Below are 24388 nucleotides of genomic sequence, written 5' to 3'. Positions count from 1 at the left end.
TTTATTTATTAAGGCTATACATAATGTTTTAAAAGGTGTTTCTTTGCTTAAGGTTAAAAAGCAGCAGTGTTGGAGGAAAACAAAATTACTATATATTTTTAGCAAGGTTAACTAGGACAGAAAAGTAGAGTTTCTATTAAGTACATAGAAGCAAAGGCCTTAAAACACATTGCCCTTATGTGGATGTCTATAAATGGATTAAAAATGTTTTTAAGTTTTGCAGTTTTGCCTTAATACCTATCACTCAACTCTGTGTCTCTTGGGTTATTAGTAATAAAGATTTCAACAATCTGTGGCTTATCTTCTTATATTAAAAATGTGGTATGAAGATAAATGTATAATTTTTAAAGCTGTATAATAGGTGAGTGATTCAATTGAAAATTAGCTGTGGAAAACAGATTTTAACTAACTGAAAAATGTGTTTAGGATTAAGATTTTATTAATTGAAAATTGTGTGGAAATTTTTCTGACTTAGCATACCGCAAGTATTTAACTCTGTATTTCTTTTATAGATATTTGTTTTAACTTAATTCATGAAAACATGACTATGAAGATGAATTTTAATTATAAAAGCATACTTATGAAAGTTGATTTGATCTCCTTGGGAAAAATAAGCTATAATTTAAAGTTTTCATTTATATTGATTGTTAATGTTGAGGATCTTGAGAGTTAAGAATTTTGAGCATTTACTCCGTACCGGAGACTGCTAGGCAGTCTTTCATGCATCATCTGATTCAGTCCTCATGACAGCCTGAGGCTACGTAGGTATGCTTCTCCAACTTTGTAGATGAAGAAACTAGACTTAGAGTGGGTAAGGGTTCTCCCAGCTAGTGTGTGGCAGAGCCAAGTGTCACAGCCAGATTGTTTTACTCCAGAGCTGGTGAGTCTCATCACTTTGTTAAGTTCCATACATTCAATTTTGTTACATTTTAATAACTAGTTATTAGGGTACCTCTTTATTAAAGAAAATCACATTATATAAGCAATATTTCATTGAGAAGAAGGAGCCTAGAGAATTTCAGAATTGGAGTAACAGTTATTTCTCCTGCAAGAATTCTGGTAATAAAGGTTTCTTTTAATAGCTATGTTTATATGGTTATAAAATCAAGATCTTGCAAATCCAACATAGGATTATACATATCTTTAACTCATGAGTAACATTTATTTTCCTGTCATACTAGCAGCGTAATTAGTACTGGGTGCTTCCGTACACATTCTTAATATATATTATGACGAATATCACACAGCCAGTTAGAGAAACTCTTGAGCCATTAAAACCACTATTTCCTGTCAAAGTATAACCATAAGCGGTATAACCACAAGCCGTTCTATTATGTGCAGGTCAAGAGTTAAATTTATGATATAAATACTTGCTCTATGGGAGAAGTCCCATAGTAACAGTCATATAATAATGAGCAAAAGAAAACCACATGTGAAAATAACAGCTTCAAAAAAAGAAAAAACGGGGTGCCTGGGTGGCTCAGTTGATTGTCTTCCTTTGACTCAGGTCATGATCCCAGAGTTCTGGGATGGAGCCCTGCCTCCTCCCTGCTCTGTGGGGAGGCTGCTTCTTCTTCTCCCTCTACTCCTACCCCCTGCTCCTGCTTTCTCTCTCTTTCTCTCTCAATAAATTAAAAAGAAAAAAAAAGAATATTACAACTTCAGTCTGACATAGAAAGTAACTTAATTTCTTTCTCTGTCTTTGTGTTCTGGATAATTTATTTCAAATAGTCTAAATGAGGCATTACGTAATAGAGAATTTTAAAATACTGATAAATACTTGGGATAGGTCTTAAAATTTTCTTACTTGAAAGACATCTTAAATGTTTAAAAATTGAAATTAACAGTAAGTATTGACATTCTAACAACTTGTTTTTCTTTAGGAGTAGATCCCATAATAGATCACGTTCAAGACAAAAAGACAGACGCAGATCTAAGAGCCCACATAAAAAACGCTCTAAATCAAGAGAGAGGCGAAAGTCAAGGAGTCGTTCACGTTCACGGTGAGTTTTGGGGGAAATTAGCGGTAAGTTTTTTTGTGGCTTCATTTGTTAAAAAATTCTTACGGTTTAGGTTTTTAATGAGCAACATTAAATTTTTCTGATTGTTTTAGTAGTGATTAATATTGGTTGCCATTGATTTGAGTGTGATGATCAGAATGACGCATGAGGTTTCTAAAATACATAATTGAACCTGTTAATTGTTGGATTTAGAAGCTTCATGTACACCTTGGTTACATAGAAATTATTATGTAATGTGTTATAAGCTAGTATAAATTGTTTTGGGTTGATTGTCGAGGAAAGAGGTAGGTCCTTTTTGGGGAATAGAATAATTTTAGTTGTGAATTTATTTATTTATTTTTGTTTTTAAAGGGACAAGAGAAAAGACACCCGAGAAAAGATCAAGGAAAAGGAAAGAGTGAAAGAAAAAGATAGAGAAAAGGAAAGGGAAAAAGAGAGAGACAGGGAGAAGGAACGTGAAAAAGAAAAGGAACGGGGTAAAAACAAAGATAAAGAACGGGACAAGGACCGGGATAAAGACAAGGAAAAGGACAGAGAGAGAGAGCGGGACAAAGAACATGACAAGGAGCGAGACAAGGAAAAGGAAAAGGAACAGGACAAAGAAAAGGAACGAGACAAGGACAGATCCAAGGAGATAGATGAGAAAAGAAAGAAGGATAAAAAATCCAGAACACCACCCAGAAGTTACAACGCATCAAGAAGATCTCGTAGTTCCAGCAGGTTTGATAATGCTTAAAATTTTTGCCAAGGAATATACTGTCAACAAATGAAAATAAATTTTAACCAAGGGGGAAAAGATTATTCTGGGCAAATGGAAACAATACAATAATATTTCCCTCTAATTGCAGAATAAACATTTCTCTAGTAGAGCCCTTGCCACAGTAGTGAACCAGTGAGGTAGAAGGGATGATAATTGGGCAAAGTTATTTGAAAAGTTTTTGGTTTTTTTTTTAAGATTTTATTTACTTATTTGGCAGAGAGAGAGAGAGAAGGGGGAGCGGCAGGCAGAGGGAGAGAGAGAAGCAGGCTTCCTGCTGAGTGGGACCTGAGTGCAAGGTAGACACTTAACCTACTGAGCCACCCAGGTGTCCCTTTTGAAAAGTTTTTAACTATCTTTTGTAACCCACTGTTTGAATCTGGTGGTGGCAGCTGCAGCGGCTGCTGCTGCTGCTGCTGATTTTGTTGGAGGATGATATGGCAAGGGCAAGTTTTTCTCTTCTCTTCTCTTCTCTTCTCTTCTCTTCTCTTCTCTTCTCTTCTCTTCTCTTCTCTTCTCTTTTCTCTCAATATGGAAGAATTGACCTCTTAGTGAATTTTAATATGCAGAATGATTATTAAAATTTCTTATTTAAGTTTCTTATTAAAGTTCTTATTAAATAACTTATTTAAGTTATCTTTACTGGTCTATTTTTTTGGGTGTTTAAATTTTGGTTTTCCTTTATCTGTCACTGTTCAGATTCTACTGTTTTTCCTAGGGACTGTTCCCTCTATTAATAAGTACACTGCCACCAGATGGCAGCAGGTTGCCATAGTAACAGCTGCTAAAAGAACATAGGACCTTCCTTGATTCCAGATTATCTGAACCTGTATCCATTACTCCAGATGATATAATAACTGAGTAAATGGAGGTTCCTAACTTTTTAAAAAAATTCAGTTAGCCAACATATAATACCCAGTGTTCATCCCATCAAGTCCTAACTTGTTTTAAACTAGACTTAAAAACACTGAACAAAATCTCTATTTTAGCAAGCTTTATGGATATTTTAAGTTTGGTTTTCCATCGAAAATAACTGGAGATGAATGTATATTTTCTGTTTTTCTAACTTTGTGTTTCAGTAGCTTGTTTTTAATACCCGTCTTTGGTTAGGTAATACAAAATAATGGCAGGCATTTATTGCATGCTTTACTATATGCCAGATTTTGTGTCAGCACAGTTTTTCATGACTAACCTTATTTAATCCTCACAGTATGTAAGAAGATTATTATTGTCATGGTTTAGAAGTATGATAATACTGCAGCTCAGGGGAAATTTTCCATCTGCTCTGCACTTCCATTGGAAGTACGGTAGCTCTTTCTCTTCTTTTTAGGAGATTAAGTTTGAGAATTCTCTAATTAGTACCTGGTACTTGCTTTTAAAAACTGCCACAAAAGCATAAAGTTGAAAGCTACAGTGTATATTCAAATGAGGCTTAAAATAAACAGATCACTGCCATACTTCAGCACATTGAACCAGAAACTGAAGAATTAATTAATTAGCCTCATTGCTGTGGACATCAGTCAAGTCTGCAACTGTTCCTTTACTCCACAGTGATTTTATTGATTTGCCTGTCAACATTCCTTCACGTTTATGTGATCATTTAGTTGTTGTCCTTCATAACACAAAACAATGTTTTGATTCCTTTTAAATTCAGTTGAATTTACTTTTTTGATGACTTTGAAATGTTTTAATTTGAGGGGGAGCATTTTAAGTTGCTTGATGTTTAAGAAAGTTCAGATGTTTACATTCATTCCTAAGTATATTCTTAACTCCTGTCTGGGGCCTGGGGAATAAATGCTGACTAACATGAGTTTCCAAAGGTTCAGTGGGGCGCCTGCGTGGCTCAGTCAGTTAAGTGTCTGCCTTAGGCTCAGGTCATGATCTCAGGCTCCTGGGATGGAGCCCCGCAGCAGCAGACAGTCTGCTTATTGCATTCCTTCTACTCAGCACACGCGTGTGCATGTGTTTTCTCTCTTTCTCAAATAAGTAAATAAAATCTTAAAAAGGTTCAGAAGTTTGGAATGTTTCCTGTTTTCAAAGAGCTTGGTAAAGAGTTAAAATTTGTCTTCTTTTAGTATTTTTCTATTTTTCTTGTGCTTTGATTTGTTTAGTAAACGGGAAACATTTTAACGGCTCAAAAATAGTGTATTTTTATTTTCAACGTTGTCCTCTAATCTACATTTTTAAAGGAAATTTTGATATTTAAGCAACTGGTAATGTTTATATTCACTAGTAAAGCTAGTAAGGGGAAAGGAGAAAATACTGATACCAGATGTCCACCCATGCATCCTGCTTCCTGAACAAAGTTAAACTGGTTAGGGTGGAACCATTTTGTGTAAACAAAGCCTAAGACACACTGTTAATCTCATCTTATGAAATAAGCTTTGTGCTACTTGTGCTGCCCTGTTACAGAATGGCAGTGACTGAATGGAATATCCTTACCTGATTTTCACCTTAGTCAGGAAGAATAATTTTGAGGTGTCATGAAAATAAAATCAGGTAATGGAGGAAAGGGCCTTAGGTAGTATTGGAATTGATGTTGTTTTCAAAGTTCTTGGCTGTTTTAGGCGTAACATTTACTGTATCTACCACATCTGAGCATTATGTAATTTTAAATTTTATAATGAGAAATGTAGGCAAAATGTTTTATTAGCCTAGAATATTCTTGTTGAGGTGGTATGGAGAACTATGATTCTAGCGGATTTGGTTCTTTGACTTGTACGACCACTACTTATTAGAGCTCTTTGTGAGATCATTGGACACGTTAATCATAGTATGTCCTCCTTCCTACCTCATCCCTTGAAATATGGACATCTTGAAATTCATTGTTTCTCAGTTGACCAGGTTTATAAATGAAGTAATTTGAGTATGAATCATTTGCTCACATGGTAAACAAAATAGTTCTTAATAATACTAAACACTGTCAGTTCATTAGTTATTTTTTATTTCACATTCAAGCCATAGGTTTTAACTATTTTATTTCTGTCTAAGCAATTTGTGCACTTAGTTTTACATGAAGAGAGCACTAAAGTGGTAGGAAGTTGGGGGGTGAAACAGTTTCTCTATAAAATGAATTAATGTAAATACTTTTTTAGAGATATTCTAAATGCTTGGATTTGGAAAGTTCACATATTGCAAGCCAACTTAATCTTTTATAAAATAATCCACAGTGGGGCAGCAAGGAGCTAGATGCAGGACAAAGGGATCTGGACAAGCAAAACCTTTTAGTTGCGGAAGAAGAACATACTTGAGAGAATCTAAAGTAGCCATTAGGAAATTATTACTGTAATTAGGAAATTATTGTTCAGATAAACCAGATGATAAGAAGGTTTTCTTCCTTTTCTGTTATGAAATCTTAGAACATATTTTCATGTCTGTAAAATTTATGGTTCAAAATTTGACCTCCACTAATACTACATAATAGAACATGTTCTTAAAGGAAATGACTTTAAACTGGCCTTTGAAGAAGAATGTTTGCATGAGAGCATTAAGGACCCATTTGCTTTTGTGTATTTGAATTCCCTTTATTAAAATTCCTGTATTTTTAAATAATATATTTTTGACTTCCAGGGAAAGGCGTAGGAGGAGGAGCAGGAGTTCTTCGAGATCACCAAGAACATCAAAAACTATAAAAAGGAAATCTTCTAGATCTCCCTCCCCTAGGAGGTAGGTTGAACGCGTGTGCTAATAAACCCAAGGATGGAGTGGGGGGCGGGCGTAGAAATATTTTCTTTTTGATCTGTTTTTAAACTTTCTCTTTTGAATGAGTAATACATTATACATTTGCATGTTTGAGTAATCCCAACAGCATAAAAAGTTACAGATCAGTAGGTCTTAACTTCACCTATGCATTCATCTACTCTGTCTCCGTAAGTAGTGACTTCACTTTTTTTTGTATTGTATGTCCTTCCAGTTTTGTGTTTAGATATACAAGATGGAAATTTATAGTTTCTTTTCATATTTCTTTGCAAAAGGCAGCACAAAAACCACATGTTGTGCCCTGCTCTTTTTTCACCCAATTACCTGCAGATCTTTACATATTCATTAGTGAGTGCTGCTTCATTCTTTTATTTTTTATTTATTTATAGTTTTAAAGATTTTATTTATTCACAAGAGACACAGAGAAGAGAGAGGCAGAGACACAGGCAGAAGGAGAAGCAGGCTCCCTGCAGGGAGCCCGATGTGGGCCTCCATCCTGGGTCTCCAGGATCACGCCCTGAGCCGAAAGGCTGTCACTCAGCCACTGAGCCACCCAGGCGTCCCCTCATTCTTTTTTAGTAACTGCATGGACTTCCATTATGTGGCAGTACTTTGGTTTATTTAATCAGCCTGCAGTAGAATGGGTTTTCTTAATTTTCCTGTCATAGATTATACAGTACTGTAATGAATAGCTTCAGACTTTGTTGTGTGCAGGTATGTGGGAAAATTCCAACCAAAAGTGTCAGAGGCTAAATGTGTTTATAGTATTGAGAAGTATTTCTGTATCGCTCTCCCTCCTTATGAAGGCAGCAGTTTGCACTTTAACAGACTGTGTATGAGAGTGCCTGTTTTCCATCAGCTACAACATACTTTGTTACTACAGTTGTGGATTTTTGTCTGTCTGATAGATGAGAAATAGTATCAGGATATAGTAATTTTAGTTGCATTTCTCTTAAGAGTGAAGATGACCTTCTCTTCATATAGTTGAAGGTCATTTGTATTTCTTTCTCTGTGAGTTGTTAGATACTTGACCCATTATTTTTGTTTGTTTTGTGGGGTCTGGTTTTTGTTTGCTTGTTTGTTTTTAGAATTTTCTTATATCCAGGGGCTTTTTTTGAATTAGCAACATTATTCTTTTTTTTAAGTTTATTTTATTTTTTTAGTTAACTCTACCCCAAACATGGTGTTTGAACTCATGACCCTGAGATCAAGAGTTGCATGCTCTTCTGAGCCAGCCAGGTGTCCCTGTATTAGGGAGATTATTCTTTAGTGATTTGATACCAGCTATCATTCCTAGTTTGTCCTTCCTTTTCAGAAAATATTACGAGACTTGATTCTACAAGAGATTTAGATTTTTTAGTAGTTTCCTAAGTTTTTTCTTTTTCTTTTTTAAAGTAAACTGTATACCCAGTGTGGGCCTGTAACTTAAAACTCTAAGATTGAGTCACATGCTCTACTGACTGAGCTAGCCAGACATCTCTCAAATGTTTCCTTTTATGATTTCTGGATTTTGAGTCCTATAAAGTTAGAAAAATCTAGATTATAATAGAATGCCCCTCACTGTTTCTTCTTGTACTTTTATGATTTTACTTACTGCGTTCAGATCTTTGTTCCATTAGGAGTTCGTCTTTATGTATAGTATGGCATGTGGGTCCAATTTTATTTTTCCATATGCTATTTTCTTTCTATTTTTTTTTTTAAGATTTTATTTATTTATTCATGAGAGACACACACAGAGAGAGGCAGAGACATAGGAAGAGGGAGGAGAAGCAGACTCCATGCAGGGAGCCCAATGTGAGACTTGATCCTGGGACTCCAGGATCACACCCCGAGCCAAAGGGAGACTCTCAACCACTGAGCCACCTAGACATCCCTCCATATGCTTTTATGTTGATCAGTACAGTACCACTTATTAAAAGCTCATGTTTTTCTAACACTAATTTGTTATATTGACTTTTCAGGTACTAAATATTTCTGTTTGTGGTTGGGTCTATTTCTGGGCCTTCTCTGCTGCTGGATTGGTTTGATGATTCATGCATGTACCAATGCCCCATGCTTTTTTATTTTTTGTAACTCAGATTGTATAGTATTTTTTTTTTTTTTAACATTTTAGTAGGGCCAATTCTTCCCCACTCTTCCACTGCTGTTTTTTGAGCATTCCTGACCATTCTTGCCTATTTTTCCATTTGAACATAAGAGTTGTTTAGGTTTTAGAAATAAAATCTGGTGGTGATCTGTATTACAGTTGCATTAAATTTATTAATTAGGGAAATTGACAAACAGATTTTATCAATAAAGCCTTATGGTGGCGAGTCTTGCTTTCCAGTATCTTTTTTACTTATTTAAACCATTTGTAGTGTTTTTTAGGAATACTTCAGTGTTTGTTTCATAGAGATTTTATACATCTTTAAGTTGATTTCTAGATACTTTATTGTTGTTGTTTCTCCTGTCTTTTCTTTCATTATGTCCTCTAGCTGGAGGTTGGGTTCATGCAAAGGAAGATTACTGCATTTTGTGTATTTATTTTTTATTTCATCACCTTAATGATTTGTCATAGTTTTTCAGTTGGTTTTCTGTGGTTTTCTAGGTAAAGAAAAGAGAAATTTATAAAAACCTTTGCCAGAATGTAAAGAGGAGCATGTTTCTCAGTAGGGGTCTTACTGTTTATTTGCCAGTGGGTTACTGGCAAACAAACCCAAACAGTGGGTTACTGTTTTTAGGTGAGAATAATAGGAGGCATTATGATACTATAGTCATGGGCCATATGTGTATATTTTTAATACTTTGGTCTTGAAAGTTAAAACTTTTCTCAGATGTGAATTCAAATTAGGCAAAAAGGTTACTTTTTTTCCTAACTTTTCACAAGATTACTTCTGACCCATTCCTTCTGTGTTGCTCCCCACCCACCCTCTGTAAGTGATCAATTGCTTTTATCCTTCCTGTGTTTCTTTTTGCAAAATTAAGCAAATGCATTGATTAGAATATCTGTGTATGTATGTGAGTAACTGTACTTAGCCTCACTTACATGTTGGGTTTTTCTTTTTTAATTGAGAAATAATTCACGTATCATAAAATTCACTTTAAATGTGCAATTCAGTGGTTTTTAGTTAGGTTCACAGTATTGTCAACCGTCACTCCTACTTCATTCCAGAACATTTTTTTCACTTGAAAACCCGTACCCACAAGCAGTTACTCGCCCCCTGCCCAGCTCCTGGCAGCCACCAGTCTCACTATCTTTGTGAACTTGCCTGTTTCTGGATGTTCATATGTGGACTCAGCATGTGTTTTGCAACTGGCTTCTATGACTAAATGTAATGTTTTCAAGGTTTATGTTGTAGCATGGATCACTACCTGATTCCTTGTGAATAATATTCCATTGAATGCATAAAACCATGTTTTATTTATCCATTCATTAGTTCGTGAACTTTTAGTATTGTTTCCATTTTTTAGCTATAATGAGTAATGCTTCTATGACTATTCATGTACAAGTTTTTGTGAGGCCCTGTGTTTTCATTTCTCTGCAGCATGTGCCTAACGAGTGGTAATTACCCAGTCCTGTTTTACTCTCCTTTTTTTTTTAATCAGTATGCTAAGCAGTGAGTCAATTTATTTTTTTATTTTTAATTTTTTTTTAAGTAATCTCTACTCAGTGTGGGGCTGGAGTTCACAACCCTGAGACCAAGAATCACATGTTTTATCAACTGAACCAGCCGGGTGCCCCTCTCTTTATCTTTTTAGAAACTGCCAAACTGTTTTCCCAAGTGCTTGTGCCATTCTACCTTCCCACCAGCATTGTGTTAGGGTCCTGATTTCTCCGCATGCTCACCAACGTTTGTTATTGTCTGACTGATTATAGCCATTCTACTGAGTGCGTAGTGGTATCTCATTGTGGTTTTGATTTATGGTTTTCTAATGAATAGTGATGTTGAGCATCTGTGTGTGTGCTTAATTGATCTTTTGTGTTATCTTAGAGGACATGTCTTTTGCCCATTTCAAATTTAGTTATTTGTATTTTGTTAAGTTGTAGGAGTTCTTTAAAATCTGCGTATTGGGATCCCTGGGTGGCGCAGGGGTTTGGCCGCCTGCCTTTGGCTTAGGGCGCGATCCTGGAGACCTGGGATCGAGTCCCACGTCGGGCTCCCGGTGCATGGAGCCTGCTTCTCCCTCTGCCTGTGTGTCTCTGCCTCTCTCTCTCTCTCTCTCTGTGACTATCGTAAATAAATGATTAAAAAAAAATTTAAAAAATAAAAAAAAAATAAAATAAAATCTGCGTATTAATCTTGTGTACCAGATACATGATCTGTAAATATCTCTCCCTATTTTGTGGGTTTTCTTTTCTTGATAGTATTCTTTGATGCATTAAAGTTCTTAATTTTGGTTTGTTTTTATTTTTGTTTTTGTTTTTTAAATATTTTCTTTATTCACGGGAGACAGAAAGAGGCAGAGACATAGGCAGAGGGAGAAGCAGGCTTCCTATGGGGAGCCTGATGCAGGATTTGATCCCGGGATCATGACCTGAGCCAAAGGCAGATACTCAACCACTGAGTCACCCAGATGTCCCAAAGTTCTTAATTTTGTTGAAGGCAGATTTATCTATTTTTTTCCTTTTGATGCCTTTGCTTTTGGTGTCATATCCAAAAAATCATTCTAAATCCAGTGCCTGGATTTCTTCGAAGAATTTTATAGTTTTAACATATATGTTAGGTCTTTGACCCATTTGAATTAATTTTTTAGTATGATATAATGGTCCAACTTCATTCTTGTGCATGTGGCTATCCAGGTTTCCCAGTATCATTTGTTGAAAAGATTGTCCTTTCCCCCTTGAATGGGTCTTGGCCCCCTAGTCAGAAGTCATTTGAACTATATATGTGGGAGTTTATTTCTGGGTCTTTGGTCTATTCCACAGGTTTATTTTCTGTCTTTATGTAATACTGCACTGTTTTGATTACTGTACCTTTCTTTGTACAGTAAGTTTTGAAATTGGGAATGCTTTGCCATCAAACTTTGTTCTAAATTTTAAGATTGTTTTGGCTATTTGATGTTCTTCAAGATTCTATATGCATTTTAGGATGGGTTTTTGTATATCTGCTAATAACAAAGATAATGCGATTTTGATAGGGGTTGCATTCAATCTCTAGTTGGCTTTGGATGCTATTTGTCATCTTAACAATAGTTAAGTCTTCTGGTCCATAAACATGGATGTCTATTTATTTGTTTTCATCTTTCTAACAAATTTTTTGCCTTGGTTAAATTTACTCCTAAGAATTTTATTCAATTTAATGTGATTGTTCCTTTGACACTTAAGAATTAATGTAAAAAGATGCACACATATGTTGCAAATATGTAATTTTTCTTTTGAACATGCTAATTTTTTTTTTTACTTGCAAAGTTTTATGTAGGCAAATTTATCAGTCTTTTATTGTACCTGAATTTTTAGTTATGGTTGAAAAATCTTTTTTTTCACCCAGATAGTAAGGAAATTTACCCATATTTTCTTCTAATACTATTTTATTTTAAAAATTTAGGTTCTAATCCATTTGGACTTACTTAGATATTTTGGAATGAGATATGAGATAATGATCCAGATTAATTACTTCAAATAAGTTGTCTCCAAACCTTTTATTTATAAAAGACCATCTTAGGGCAGCCCAGGTGGCTCAGCGGTTTAGCGCCCCCTTCAGCCCAGGGCCTGATCCTGGAGACCCGGGATCGAGTCCCATGTCAGGCTCCCTGCATGGAGCCTGCTTCTCCCTTTACCTGTGTCTCTGCCTCTTTCTCTCTCTGTTTCTCTCATGAATAAATAAATAAAACCTTAAAAAAAGACAAGACCATCTTTTCCTCAGTGATTTGAGATCCTACCTTTGTTACACTAAATTTCGTATGTACTTATATGTTTGGTGAATGTCTTTGTTTTCTTAGTCTTTATTTTTGAATTACTTGTTATTACAAGAGAAAATTTAGAATTCCATGTTGAGGCTAACTTTTTTAAGTGGAAGGTATTATGCTTCTGACCGAAAATGCATTATTTTTTCCCTCTAATTCTAAAGATCTGTTGTTTTTATAAATGAAATTTGTTCATGAAGTCTTCTCTTAACTTTTGATCTTGAATTGGTGGGTCTTGTTTGTAATGGTGAGTGACAAGGGCAGTGGCACAAGTTACTTGAAATTCTAAGTTTTGCTGTAGTCATTCAGCCCTCCCTGGAGCTGCCCCTAATTTTTTATCCTTTACATTCCTTTCTGCTTTTTGCTTTGAAAAGGTGGCTATAAAAAAACCAGCACCCTATATTTGGCCTTATTTTAATCTTATTACAGTTGATAGATAAATCTTGAACAAATAAATTGAAAATGCCAAATCATGTTTTATGTGAACACACTGTGGCCTCTGCAAAAAAAAGATTAATTGGGTTGTGGGGTAGAACAGGTGGGGCTGTAGGACTGTTTATGTTACTTGGTCAAACCAGATTACTGACCTGCTTATTTCCAGTGCATTAGTGTTAGATGAGACTGTTTCATCGACAACATCGGAGTCTATAATGTCTTAGAAGTTAACTGGCATATTATCACTGTTATTACAGCAGAAATAAGAAGGATAAAAAGAGAGAAAAAGAAAGGGATCATATTAGTGAAAGAAGAGAGAGAGAACGTTCAAGCTCTACAAGAAAGAGTTCTAATGACCGAGATGGAAAGGAAAAGTTGGAGAAGAACAATACTGCACTTAAAGTAAGCAGCAATCACTCAGTGTTTCGGCTTTGAATAATTAAAATTGAGATTATTTTTTACATAGAACTAGATTTAGACCAAAAACTTCTTGAGGGCTTTTGATATCTTGTATGTTTTTGGTATCCTTTAATATTTGTTCGATTGATAACATTTTTAAGCTGGATTTTTGAAGGGATAAAGTAAGAGCTAACTGAAACTCAGACACATACATTCCTTACTATAGGGAATCCTAGAGTCCTGGTTGTCCTGTAGACAGTAGAACTGTCTACAGATAATGCATATTTGATTTTATACGAAGATTTCTGGTTGAGGCCATTTTCCTTAAAATATATGTATTTCCTGAAATAGATTTTTTTCAGCAAATTTGACACAAGTTCTGTTACTGGTATTGTATACTGAAATTAGTAGGTTTGTTGAATTAGAACAACAGAAAACCAAATTCTACCAAGTAAGGTTGTTTTTGGGGATAAATATTTAATTGCTAGTGAATTACGTTAATTGCTTTATTATTCCAGTAAGTGTATTTGTATTTGGAAATCATTTATAAGTTCTAGAGCTTTCACCTGATAATTTTATTTACTCTCATATTGGTAGGGTTTTATCACCATCATCAGTAACCTTGATAACATCTCTTGAGCATTACTGTGTGTCAGGCATTGATTGTTCCATATGTTCTCATTTAATTCTCCTTGAAGCTGAGGGCAGAATTGGACTGTTCTTGAGCAGTCTTTTCTAGAATGAAGAGTGATTTCTTTTCCTGCATCCTCTGAATTTTGCTTCTTTGGTATCCAGATTGCAAACCTATCCTGGCATCTTTGGGAGCTATTTAACTCTTTCGGCTAGTCTGTCCTACTTTTCAATTCAGTAATGTTTATTGAATATGTCCTAGACTTTCTTTTTGATTATTGTAATTTAATTTACAATTTCCATCTTTTATGAGAAATACAGAGGATATAGTGATACATTTATTTATGTGAAAACATAATGGGAGCAAATAATCACTTTTACTAAGTTCACAGAAGTACCTATTTTAGCTGTAACCAGATGTAATAGCAGGCAACTTTTGAGAAAAAATATTAAACTTATGGCTTAATATTCATTGTAGGAGAAAGAACACAGTAAAGAACCAGATTCAAGCGTGGGCAAAGAAGTAGATGAAAAGGACGCACCAAGGACTGAGGAAAACAAAGTGCAACAAAATGGGAATTGTCAGCCAAATGAAGAAAACCTCTCTACCAAAACAGAAGCAGTATAGAACTGACAGGTGCACCTCTGAACACAGGCTGGAAGAAAAATCCAAAGCTTTTAATTCTCTCAACAAGATGTTAAACCGTGAAGAAATCCAGTTGAGCATAAAGATACAAACTAACAGCTTTCCTAGTTGTTAGGTGACTTTGTGGCCATCTTGTTACTGAGTAAGAAAATAAAGCATGGACATCGTGAAAATCACAGGTGTTACCCAAACTCCTCATCTTCTAGAATCTGTGCATTTCCATGGTGGCTGCCACACTTGTCATGTGGTTTGTTAGTGTTTGCCAAGAACCATTACAAATAAATGGGACATCAAAGATCCAAATTTGTACTATCCATAAAGACTGGAGATAAGCATTGGAGGCTCTTTTAAAAAATGGTAGTTGCTGAATTTTGTATTGTTTTACTTTTTTTTTTTTTTAATTTCAATATATACAGATTTGATGATGTGCTTGAAATCGGTGCAAATATATACACACCCTTGTAAGTGCAGAGTATGTAGAAGTTTTAACATTTACTTCACAGGATTTACGGTGATTGTGTTAAATTCTCACTATTGTGTTTTCTTTTGCTCACTGTTTAGGACAACAGTTTTTTGTTAAAATAGTTTTACAGACTAAAATTGCTTAAATAAGTGGATTAATAGACAACTGACAATGCATGCTCCTGTTCTCTTTCAAAAGGAAGAGCACCCATGCTGAATACTAATAATAATGTATTAGTATTCAGTTTAGAATCATTGGGTCTCCCCCCAAAGTAAGCATTTCTTTTTGAACTTTCATGACATTTCCAAGCTTATTATGAATAATATTGCAGTGTGTGTTGTCAGCTGTAGGTGGCAAAGGTGCCATTATTAAAAGAAGACTGAGTTTTCAAAATGGGCTATGGGAGCACAAGCTGAAGCTTTAGTGCCTTCTACAATGTGGTATGCTGTTTTCTAGAATTTTATATGTGCTAGTCATTCTCAGTTCGTAGGGAACGTAGATGGATATCCCGTTCACTCCCATAGAGAAGTGTGCAAGTGGTATGTCAGAAGAGCTTCTCACATAGTTCACCTAACACGAGGCAAGTCCTGTTTTCAAGAATGGCTTCAAAGCTTAAAACAACAGTGTAGTTTTGGGACCATCAGTTTTATACTGTGATGATTGAAAATGAAGCATGTTCTTACTTTACTTAAATCAAAGCAAACACTTTCTCGTCTCCATTGGATGGCCTTAATTATTACCTCTTAATCATCTTCTCATAAATGATGTGCAGAAATTCTATGTAAAGGAGAACACATGAGGTTATTTGTTTTAAGGATACGTTTACTTGAGTTTAAAATATAGGTCGTCCGTTACTCTTAGGCTCACTTTCTGCAGGAAGTATACATGTAATAAAATGACAACATTGCTAATATTTTCCCCCAAAGCCATAAGTCATAATTTCAGAAATATTTTCATTATTGTTTTGTTTCCCCAAATGTTATACCTTTTGATTAGCATGTTATTAAGATAAATCAAGTATAATTATTTTAATGCAATCTAATACAATCAAATTACTCCGTTGCCTTACCTCATGGGAAGAGTTACTTATAGATTTAAAAAGCTGAGTAGCACATCAGTTACTTGGTTTCAACTTGAGTTTTCTTTTAATGTTAATACTATTGAAACTTAAGTATTTGGTAGAGAATGGAAAGAATTGCCCCTATTGCAATGAAGCCTCGTTTTATTATGAAGCTGCTTAATTACTCTTCATGTGTTCAGAATTACTGTGTTTTTTTTCCTTTTTTGTCACTGTGTACATTAAAATTTTTGAAAATGCTTTACTATGTAAAGTATAGATGGTCATTTTAATCATTCAACCACATACGGTTGGCTGGTAAACAGCTTATTCTGATACAAGAATGCTTGGGTGCATATGGAAAGATTGTGGAGGAGTGTGTGTCTTGCATCAACAGCTGTCTTATTTATAATATGTAAGTAGAATAGAGCAAATGTTGTTTGAATCTTTGTTATTTTTAGTACCATTTCTCTAATAAAGCCAAGTATTTTAGAGGAAAGTATTTGTTTATGCATTTCAAAACAGCATCTTAGTTTATCATGTTTATCTTGTTTTAGTTGGCATAGAGATTGTTTCGACATGGAGAGTACATGTTTGTTTGGTGTCTATAAAACAATCATTTAAAGTTTGAGTTATTTCTTGTACTCTGGACTCCTAATGTTTTCTTTGTTGGCAGTTAATTTGGTGCTTGCTGCTAATTATTTTTCCTGCTGGTGACATTCAGCTTTAAAATAATGACACTTCTTTTGAAAGACACTGATTTGTAAAAGTCGGACATGAATTGAGTAGGGATGCAAGAGATACAAAGAAAGAAAAAATGTCTTCAAGTGGGCTTACAGAAGCAGTGTTTAGGGCCTGGAGGTGAGTGCTTGCTTGCGTGCGTGCGGGCGCATGCGTGAGAGAGATTGAGAGATCGAGAAAGAATGAGAGAAAGACGTATTTTTTTTCTTTGTTCACTTATAGGAGCCTGGTAGGTTTCCATTTATTTGTTATTTCCTTTCAAGGCATTTTGTTTTTTCTTTAAGGCTATTCTCTTTCAACCCAGGTAGATGTTGTCAGGAAAACTTGAGGTAAGGCCGAGAAGACAGCCGTTTTATACTTGATCCCTTCTGTAATTATCTTTTTTAGCTTGATTATACAGAGAGTACATTCTTTTCCCTAATTGTGTTGCTATTCATCATTTTAGACAAATTCTGTTGATCTTCTTGTTCTTTTCTTTTCAGCAGTGCGTAATGAATTATTTATATTAAGATGGCCTTCATAATAAGCTGGCTAGTTTCATATGTGAAAACAAGTATGAATCCTTAACTTCTGCAATTATCTCCTTATTATTCTCCATCTAATCTAATTTATAATTGCAAACACTAATTGGGATTTTGTTCAGAATTCTTATATTCAAGAGTTCTATATATGCTGTGTTGATCTTCAGAAATGTCAGAGGCTTAAATTTTGACATGCTTAATAATAAAAACTCATGTTTAGAATCCCTTCTTTTTTGTGAAGAAAATAACTTCATTTGTGATGTTATTTCCAGGACCTCATTCATTCCTATATATATGTTTCTGTCTTTATCTTAAAACTTAAAAAGCCCTGAATACAAATCACCTCTGAAGATTCTAATTTTAAGAATTACGGTATGTAGTAATAGGCTTTTAAACATTTAAAAAATCTATTAGAAATAATATGGTTTGAATTAAATTTTTTTTTTTTTTAAGTAGTGGAATTAGCTGTTAAAATGAGACTTTGGAGGGATGCATCGCATAGCTTAAAATTTCAGGGAATTGTATCTTCACTCAAACATAGTATCTGATTCTAACTGGGTGGGTTATAAAGTAGAGCCATTTCCACAAAGTATGTTCCTTACATGTTTAGATTTTTAAAAAAATTTTTACTACCTACATACTTAGTAATCTCACATTTATTTAACTAGTCTAATATTCATTTAAAATTGTTTCTTTTCAGATTTCAAAAGTTAGTGCTCTTAAAAGGGCTAAATTATATTTCTGGAAGCAGTAGCCAAGTATAATGTAATAGTCTTTTAAAATGAAATTGACTTCCCTATTTAATTTTGGGATTGTGGATGAATTTGTTTTTCTTAAATCTTCTCTTGGTGATTCTGTCTGAAGATTGATACATTATTTTAAAAATAATAGCTAGAGCTGTTAATGGGTTTTGGTCCCTATTCAGGTTGGTAGTATGTAATCACTAGATTTCTTTCCATTCTAAAGATATTTTTATAGTTCCTAGCAACTAATTTGTTAAAATTATTAGTTTATATTTAATATAGCTTTTCTTAATACATTGTTTTTAAAAGCAAGGTTTTAGTTTGTTGCCTGATTTTTAAATTTACTTTGTATCTAACATTTTCATTTCAAAAATTGCCAACTTTTGTGAAATTTGACATATTTTACTGCTGAGATTTATTTTCCTGGGATTGGAATGGAATTAATATAGTTTTCTCCACTCTTGATTAACTTTTATTTGCTAGATAGTTAATTTCTTGACTATATGTGCAAGTTCAAATATATGAAAATCATAATGAAGAAGTTAGAGTTGAGGAGACGGAGTTTTACCAACTTGAGGCTGTGTGTGGTAGGCAACAACCTCTTGGGGAATGATCTCTGGTTTCCACAGAAGATGACTTTTGGGTGTATTGTGTAGTTGTATAGGTAGTTCGGTTTAATAGTTAAATATTACTCTCCTGAATCTTACAATAGTGTTCTTCACATAATGCGATGGATTATTAAGGGAAGAGTTTAAAATGTAAACATAAAGATGCTGCATAGGTGGTGTATATTTATGTGAGTAGGACTACTTCTAAGTGGACTAGTAAAGATTTATCAAATGATGCTGCTATTGTGTTGCTATATTTTTAATAAAAACGAAAATCTTAAAATGTTGCCACTGTTGAGTAGTATTTTCACCTACTTCTGAGACATTTACACATTTATGGCTTTTGAAAAATAACTGAAAGGTGGTAACAAGCCCTTCCAGGGTTTTGCAATGTCTTTCTGGTTTTGGTTTTACAAAGATCTTGCTGGCCTAACAGGATGAATTGGAAAGTTGTGTGTGTTCCCTCCTCTTCAGTTTTCTGAAGGACTTTGATTCATATTGTTATTACTTCTTCCATAAATGTTAGGTGGAATTTCATAGTAAAGCCAATCCGAGTCTGGAATTTCCTTCTTAACATTACAAATCAACATTAATAGTAGATTTAGGATTATTCAGGTTATTTATTCCTGAGTAAGCTTTGGTGGTGTACATCTTCAAAGGAATTTGTTGTCAAAGCTATCGGGATATAAAGTTGGAAATTCCCTTTTTTTAATAAAGTAAGATATGTAGTGATACTTTCTTGTTCCTAGTGTTAACATGTCTTTAAAAGGAATCTAATCAGATTTTGCTTTCATCATCATTTCTTCGTTTTTTTTTTTTTCTTTTTATTTCACCAATTTCTGCCCTTTATTTCTTTTGCTTATTTCAGGTTTAGTTTGCTCTTTTTCTCATTTAATGTGTAAGCTGGAGTCACTGATGTGAGGCCTTCTTTTCAAAATAGGTATTGTAATGCTATGAATTTCCTTCTAAACACTGCATTAGCTTCATTCCAGCCAATCTTCGTATGTTGTGTCTTTGTTTTTGTTCAGTTCAAAACACTTCATAGTTTTCCATTTGGCATGTCTTTGATCCTTGGGTTACTTTCAGTGTATGTTATTTTACTGTCCAAATATTTGGGCAGATATTTACTGTCCAAAGAGCATTGTTGCTCTCTTATAACTTAATTCCATTTTGATTAGTAAACAGTTTGTATGATTTGATTTCCTTTTAAAATTTTTCTAAGAGTTGCTTTATGGCTCACAATACATCTTCATAAGTGCCCCACACTCACCTGAAAAGAAGGTATCTTCTGGCTCTTGTTGAGTGAAATAATCTATAATGCCACGTCATGCTCTCTGATGGTGGTGTTCAAGTTTGTATATCCTTAATGATTTTCTGTCTGTTGTTGCTATCATTTAATGTTGGGGTCTTGAAATCCCCAGGTGGATTGTGGATTTTGTCTGTTTTTCCTTTTAGTTCTTCCTGGTTTTGCTTTATGTATTTTGAATTCATAAGTATTTAGGATTGTTGTTATATTCTACTGTTGAATTGACATTTATATCTTTATTTAGTTACCCTTTTTGTTCCCGGTAATATTCTTTGCTTTAAAATCTTATGTTAATACTAGCAGTCTGATTAAAAACTTTAAAAAACCCACATATTAGCATAGTATTATCTTTTCCTATCCTTTTACTTCAGACTTGTTGGTGTGTTTATATTTAAGTGTGCATCTTATGGGCAGCATACAGTTTAGCCTTTTTTTTTTAATACAGTATGTCAACCTATGCCTTAGTTGGTAATCTTAAGACCAGTTACATTGAATGTGAGTATTGATGTATTCAAATCTATCATCTTGAAGTTTTTTTTTTTTTTTTTAAGATTTTATTTATGCATGAGAGGCACACAGAGAGAAAGGCAGAGAGACACAGGCAGAGGGAGAAGCAGGCTCCATGTAGGGAGCCCGAAGTGGGACTCAATCTTGGGTCTCCAGGATCATGCCCTGGGCCGAAGGCAGGTGCCCAACCGCTGAGCCACCCAAGTGTTCCTATCATCCTGAGTTTTATCCCACTTTTTATCTGCCTTCTTTTGAATACCTGTTTATTATCCTAGTTATGCTCTTTGTTGGCTTCTTAGGTCTAATACTTTGTTTCAGATTTTAAGTGTTTTTAGGGTTTATTGTGTGTAAGCTTTTCTTTTTTTAATTTGAGAGAGTGAGCAAGAGCGAGCATGAGCAGAGTGAGGGTGGGGATGGACAGAGGGAGAGGGAGAAGCAGACTTCACGCTGAGCAGGGACCCTGATGCAGGGCTCCATCCCAGGAGCCCAGGATCATGACCTCAGCTGAAGGCAGATGCTTAACTGACTGAGCCTCCTCCCAGGTGCCCCTATTGTGTGTGAATTTTCATTTATCACAGTCTAAATGAAGTCTAGTACACCACTTCATTTATAGTGTGAGAACCTTCCTGTAATACTCATTATTCCTAGTCCCAGTTCGTGTTATTTTTGTCCTACATTTATATTTGTTGAAGTCACCACAATACAGTGGTAACTATTTTTGCTTGAATAGTTTTAAAGAGACTTTGAAGAAGAAGAAAAAACAAGTCTCTTATATTTACCCACATATTTACATTTTATGGTGTTCTTTATGTCTTTGTGTAGATCCAGATTTCTGCTTGATTTCTTGTGACCACTTTTTCCCCCCTAAGTTTATTTATTTATTTTTTATTTTTTTTATTTATTTATTTTTTATTTTTTTATTTATTCATGATAGTCACACAGAGAGAGAGAGAGAGAGGCACAGGCAGAGAGAGAAGGAGATGCAGGCTCCATGCACCGGGAGCCCGACGTGGGACCCGATCCTGGGTCTCCAGGATCGCGCCCTGGGCCAAAGGCAGGTGCTAAACCTCTGCGCCACCCAGGGATTCCCCCCCCCCAAGTTTATTTTTAGGTAATCTCTCCGCCCAATATGGGAATCAAACTCATATGACCTCAAGATCAAGAGTCACATTACTCGAGGAGTGCCTGGGTGGCTCAGTCAGTTAAGCATCTGACTTGATGTTGTCTTAGGTCATGAACTCGGGGTTGTGAGATCAAGCCCTGCACAAGCACAGCTCCGTGCTGTGTGTAGAGCCTACTTAAGATTCTCCTCATATCCCTCGGCCCATCCCCCCTACTATCTCTCTAAAGAAAAAAAAAGTCATGCTCTTCCAACTGAGCCAGCCAGGGACCCTTATTTGTGACCACTTTTAAGATTTTCTCCTTTAATTGGTTTTAATCAGTTGACTGATAGTCCTTGGTATTGTTTTATTTGTTTCAGTGTTTGTGATTCCCTGAGTTTCTTGGGTCAGTATGTTTTGAATTTTTATTAAATTTGGAAAATTTCCAACCATTATTTCTTCATGTATGTTTTCTTTTTCCTCCCCACTTCTGGTCTCCTATTTATGTATACGTCACTTGAAGTTGTCCCACAGCTCACTCAATCTCTTTTTTTTTTCAGCTTTGTGTGTGTGTGTGTGTGTGTGTCACTTTGGGTAGTTCTCTTGCTCTTCTCTGAGGTTAATATGTCCTTCTGTAGAGTTGAATCTGTTAGTTTTCCCCAATATCTTCTTTTTTTAAAGATTTATTTCAGAGAGAGGGTGGGCACGGGGAGAGGGAGAATGAAACTAAAACAGACTCCATGCTGAGCGTGGAGCCCAACACAGGGCTTGATTCCATGACTCTGAGGTCATGACCTGAGTCAAGAGCAGGAGTTGTACACTTAATCAACTGTGCCATCCAGGTGCCCCAAGGCATATCTTTTTAAGATTTTAAAAAAATTTTATTTGAGAGAAAGTTCAAACAAGGGGAGTGCCAGAGGAAGAAGAAGAAGCCCCAGTGTGGGACTCAATCCCAGGACCCTGGGATCATGAACTAAGCCGAAGCTACCTGGGCGCCCCCTAAATGTATCTTTTTTTTTTTTTAATAGTTTATTTATTCATGAGAGAGGCAGAGACACAGGCAGAGGGAGAAGCAGACTCCCTGCAGGGGAGCCTGATGTGGGACTTGATCCCAGGACCCCAGGGTCACGCCCTGAGCCAGAGGCAGACGCTCAACCACTGAGCCACCCAGGCGTCCCTAAATGTATCTTTTAAAAAATAATCTCAGATACTGAATTTTACAACTCTAGAAGTTCAACTTAAGACATTTTTAAAAATCTTCCATGTCTATCTTATGTCTTAAAATGTAAATGTAATTTAAGCATGTAAAAGCGGGAAATCTTGCCCTTAGCCTTTCTAACTTACTTATTTGGCTGCATACTTTGTGCTGATTCTGTTTTCCCTACACACAAATGCGATTAGGAGTCTTGGCAAAGATCCATGCAAGCAATGAGTCTTGAAGCTTAAACTTTATTATTTTCACAGTAAATCCATCTTAGGGCCTATTTAAGAAAAGAAGGACCAGATTGGCAGGATGGAGGCTTCAGTCCAGGCTCATTAGATTGTTGCCAAGTGCAAGGTGGACAGTGACAGCCAATGAAGGAGGTAATATTTACAAAGACTGATTTCTTGATGGGTTATAAAAGCTCATTTGCATAAAGATTTTATGAAGCCACTAAGCTGGTTGCTTGGACCTAGTGGATCTCCTGATCTGGATCTTCAGGGTCAGGCAGCCTGGAGCCCCAAGTGGCCCAGGAACAGACAGGGGGTGGGGCGGGGGGCATGGGAGAGGTCTCCCGTTATCACAAGAGCTGAATCTGGGGTGCATGCTTTTATCTTTGTCATCCTAACGTCAAGCTCCTCCTAATTGCGTGGTGTGAGAGCAAGCTAATAATCAGAAACTTGAATAGGGGTTAAACTGAGATAGACCCCTAGTTGAGATCATGTGGTTATAAAACAAGTCATGAAACTCACTGTGACTCAACAACTAGCAACCTAGATGGTTGTCATGTGTATAGTATAGTGTGATACAAGGATGACTAGAATTTTGAAATTCTGTAGCCAGTCTGTTTGGTTTCAGAGTTCTCTAGTTCATGTGCATGTAGGCTCTTTACCATTCTTAAGAATAAATGCTAATAAACAGTAATAAATTAAGAGCAATAAGGATTATATTCTGCAACTGCTTCCTCTGAAACGAGAAGGGAGTCTGGCAGCTTCTCACAGAAACTGTGAAATCCAGGGAGGTGGCCCAGGGCTTCTGCGAGCCTTGTGGGTGCCTTTGTGTGGCTGAGGACAGGGTGCTGCCCCGACAGATGCAAACTCCCGGGCGCTTGGCTTGGCAAATGGAGCTTGGACTGTTCGGTCTCCCTTGTCGCCCAGGCTGGGCCTTCTTGTGCGATCATCAGACTGCACAATTGCCTGTGAGCTACCAGTGACCGGAGGTGGCTTCAACAAATCTCCATCCAGCCACAACATCTGGCTGGCTTGGTCAGCAGGTACAGCCACCGAGGTCAGTGAGACAGTGATTGGCTCAAAAAAGGATGAGAGCTTAACTATGAAATCCTGAGCCTAAAAATGTACTGCGGAGGAATGAGAAAAGGTCCACATACAACAGTATTTTAGAGCTTGAAAGTATCTGGCAAATGATCTAGTTCTTCCCTTCTTGCACTTTAGCAGATGTGGCTCCCAAAACTCAGAAGACCTGAGTAGCCTCGGGTTCACCAGGGGTAAGCAGGGAGTCCGGACCTGAGTGACGCAGTCCTTGGCCATCAGCAATTTCCTATCCAACACTTGCCTGCCTTGTTTAATTAAAATTTGGATAGTTTTTTTCCCCTCACAGTGCTGCTTACATTAAAACCCATCTCAAAAATGCGGATGAAAAGGTATGATTCAG

The 24388-nt window shown here is 35.9% G+C and overlaps 1 protein-coding gene across 5 annotated transcripts in view; it reads left to right on the top strand.

Annotated features, from left to right (window-relative positions):
* SREK1 (splicing regulatory glutamic acid and lysine rich protein 1) overlaps positions 1–18890 on the top strand; it is a 45203-nt gene extending 26313 nt beyond the window's left edge. For all 5 annotated transcript variants that reach the window (XM_055331175.1, XM_055331176.1, XM_055331178.1 and 2 more), the window contains 5 exons: positions 1884–2003; positions 2373–2741; positions 6349–6444; positions 13053–13197; positions 14303–18890. In XM_055331175.1, the coding sequence (XP_055187150.1) occupies positions 1884–2003; positions 2373–2741; positions 6349–6444; positions 13053–13197; positions 14303–14452 (880 nt within the window). In that variant the 3' untranslated portion in view covers positions 14453–18890. The remainder of the gene's footprint in view (positions 1–1883; positions 2004–2372; positions 2742–6348; positions 6445–13052; positions 13198–14302) is intronic.
* Positions 18891–24388: the final 5498 nt, after the last annotated feature.

This window comes from Nyctereutes procyonoides, unplaced genomic scaffold (genome assembly GCF_905146905.1).
Source record: "Nyctereutes procyonoides isolate TBG_1078 unplaced genomic scaffold, NYPRO_anot_genome, whole genome shotgun sequence".
Lineage (NCBI taxonomy): Eukaryota > Metazoa > Chordata > Mammalia > Carnivora > Canidae > Nyctereutes > Nyctereutes procyonoides.
Note: the sequence above shows the minus strand (reverse complement) of the source record. Positions and strands in the feature narration are given on the sequence as shown.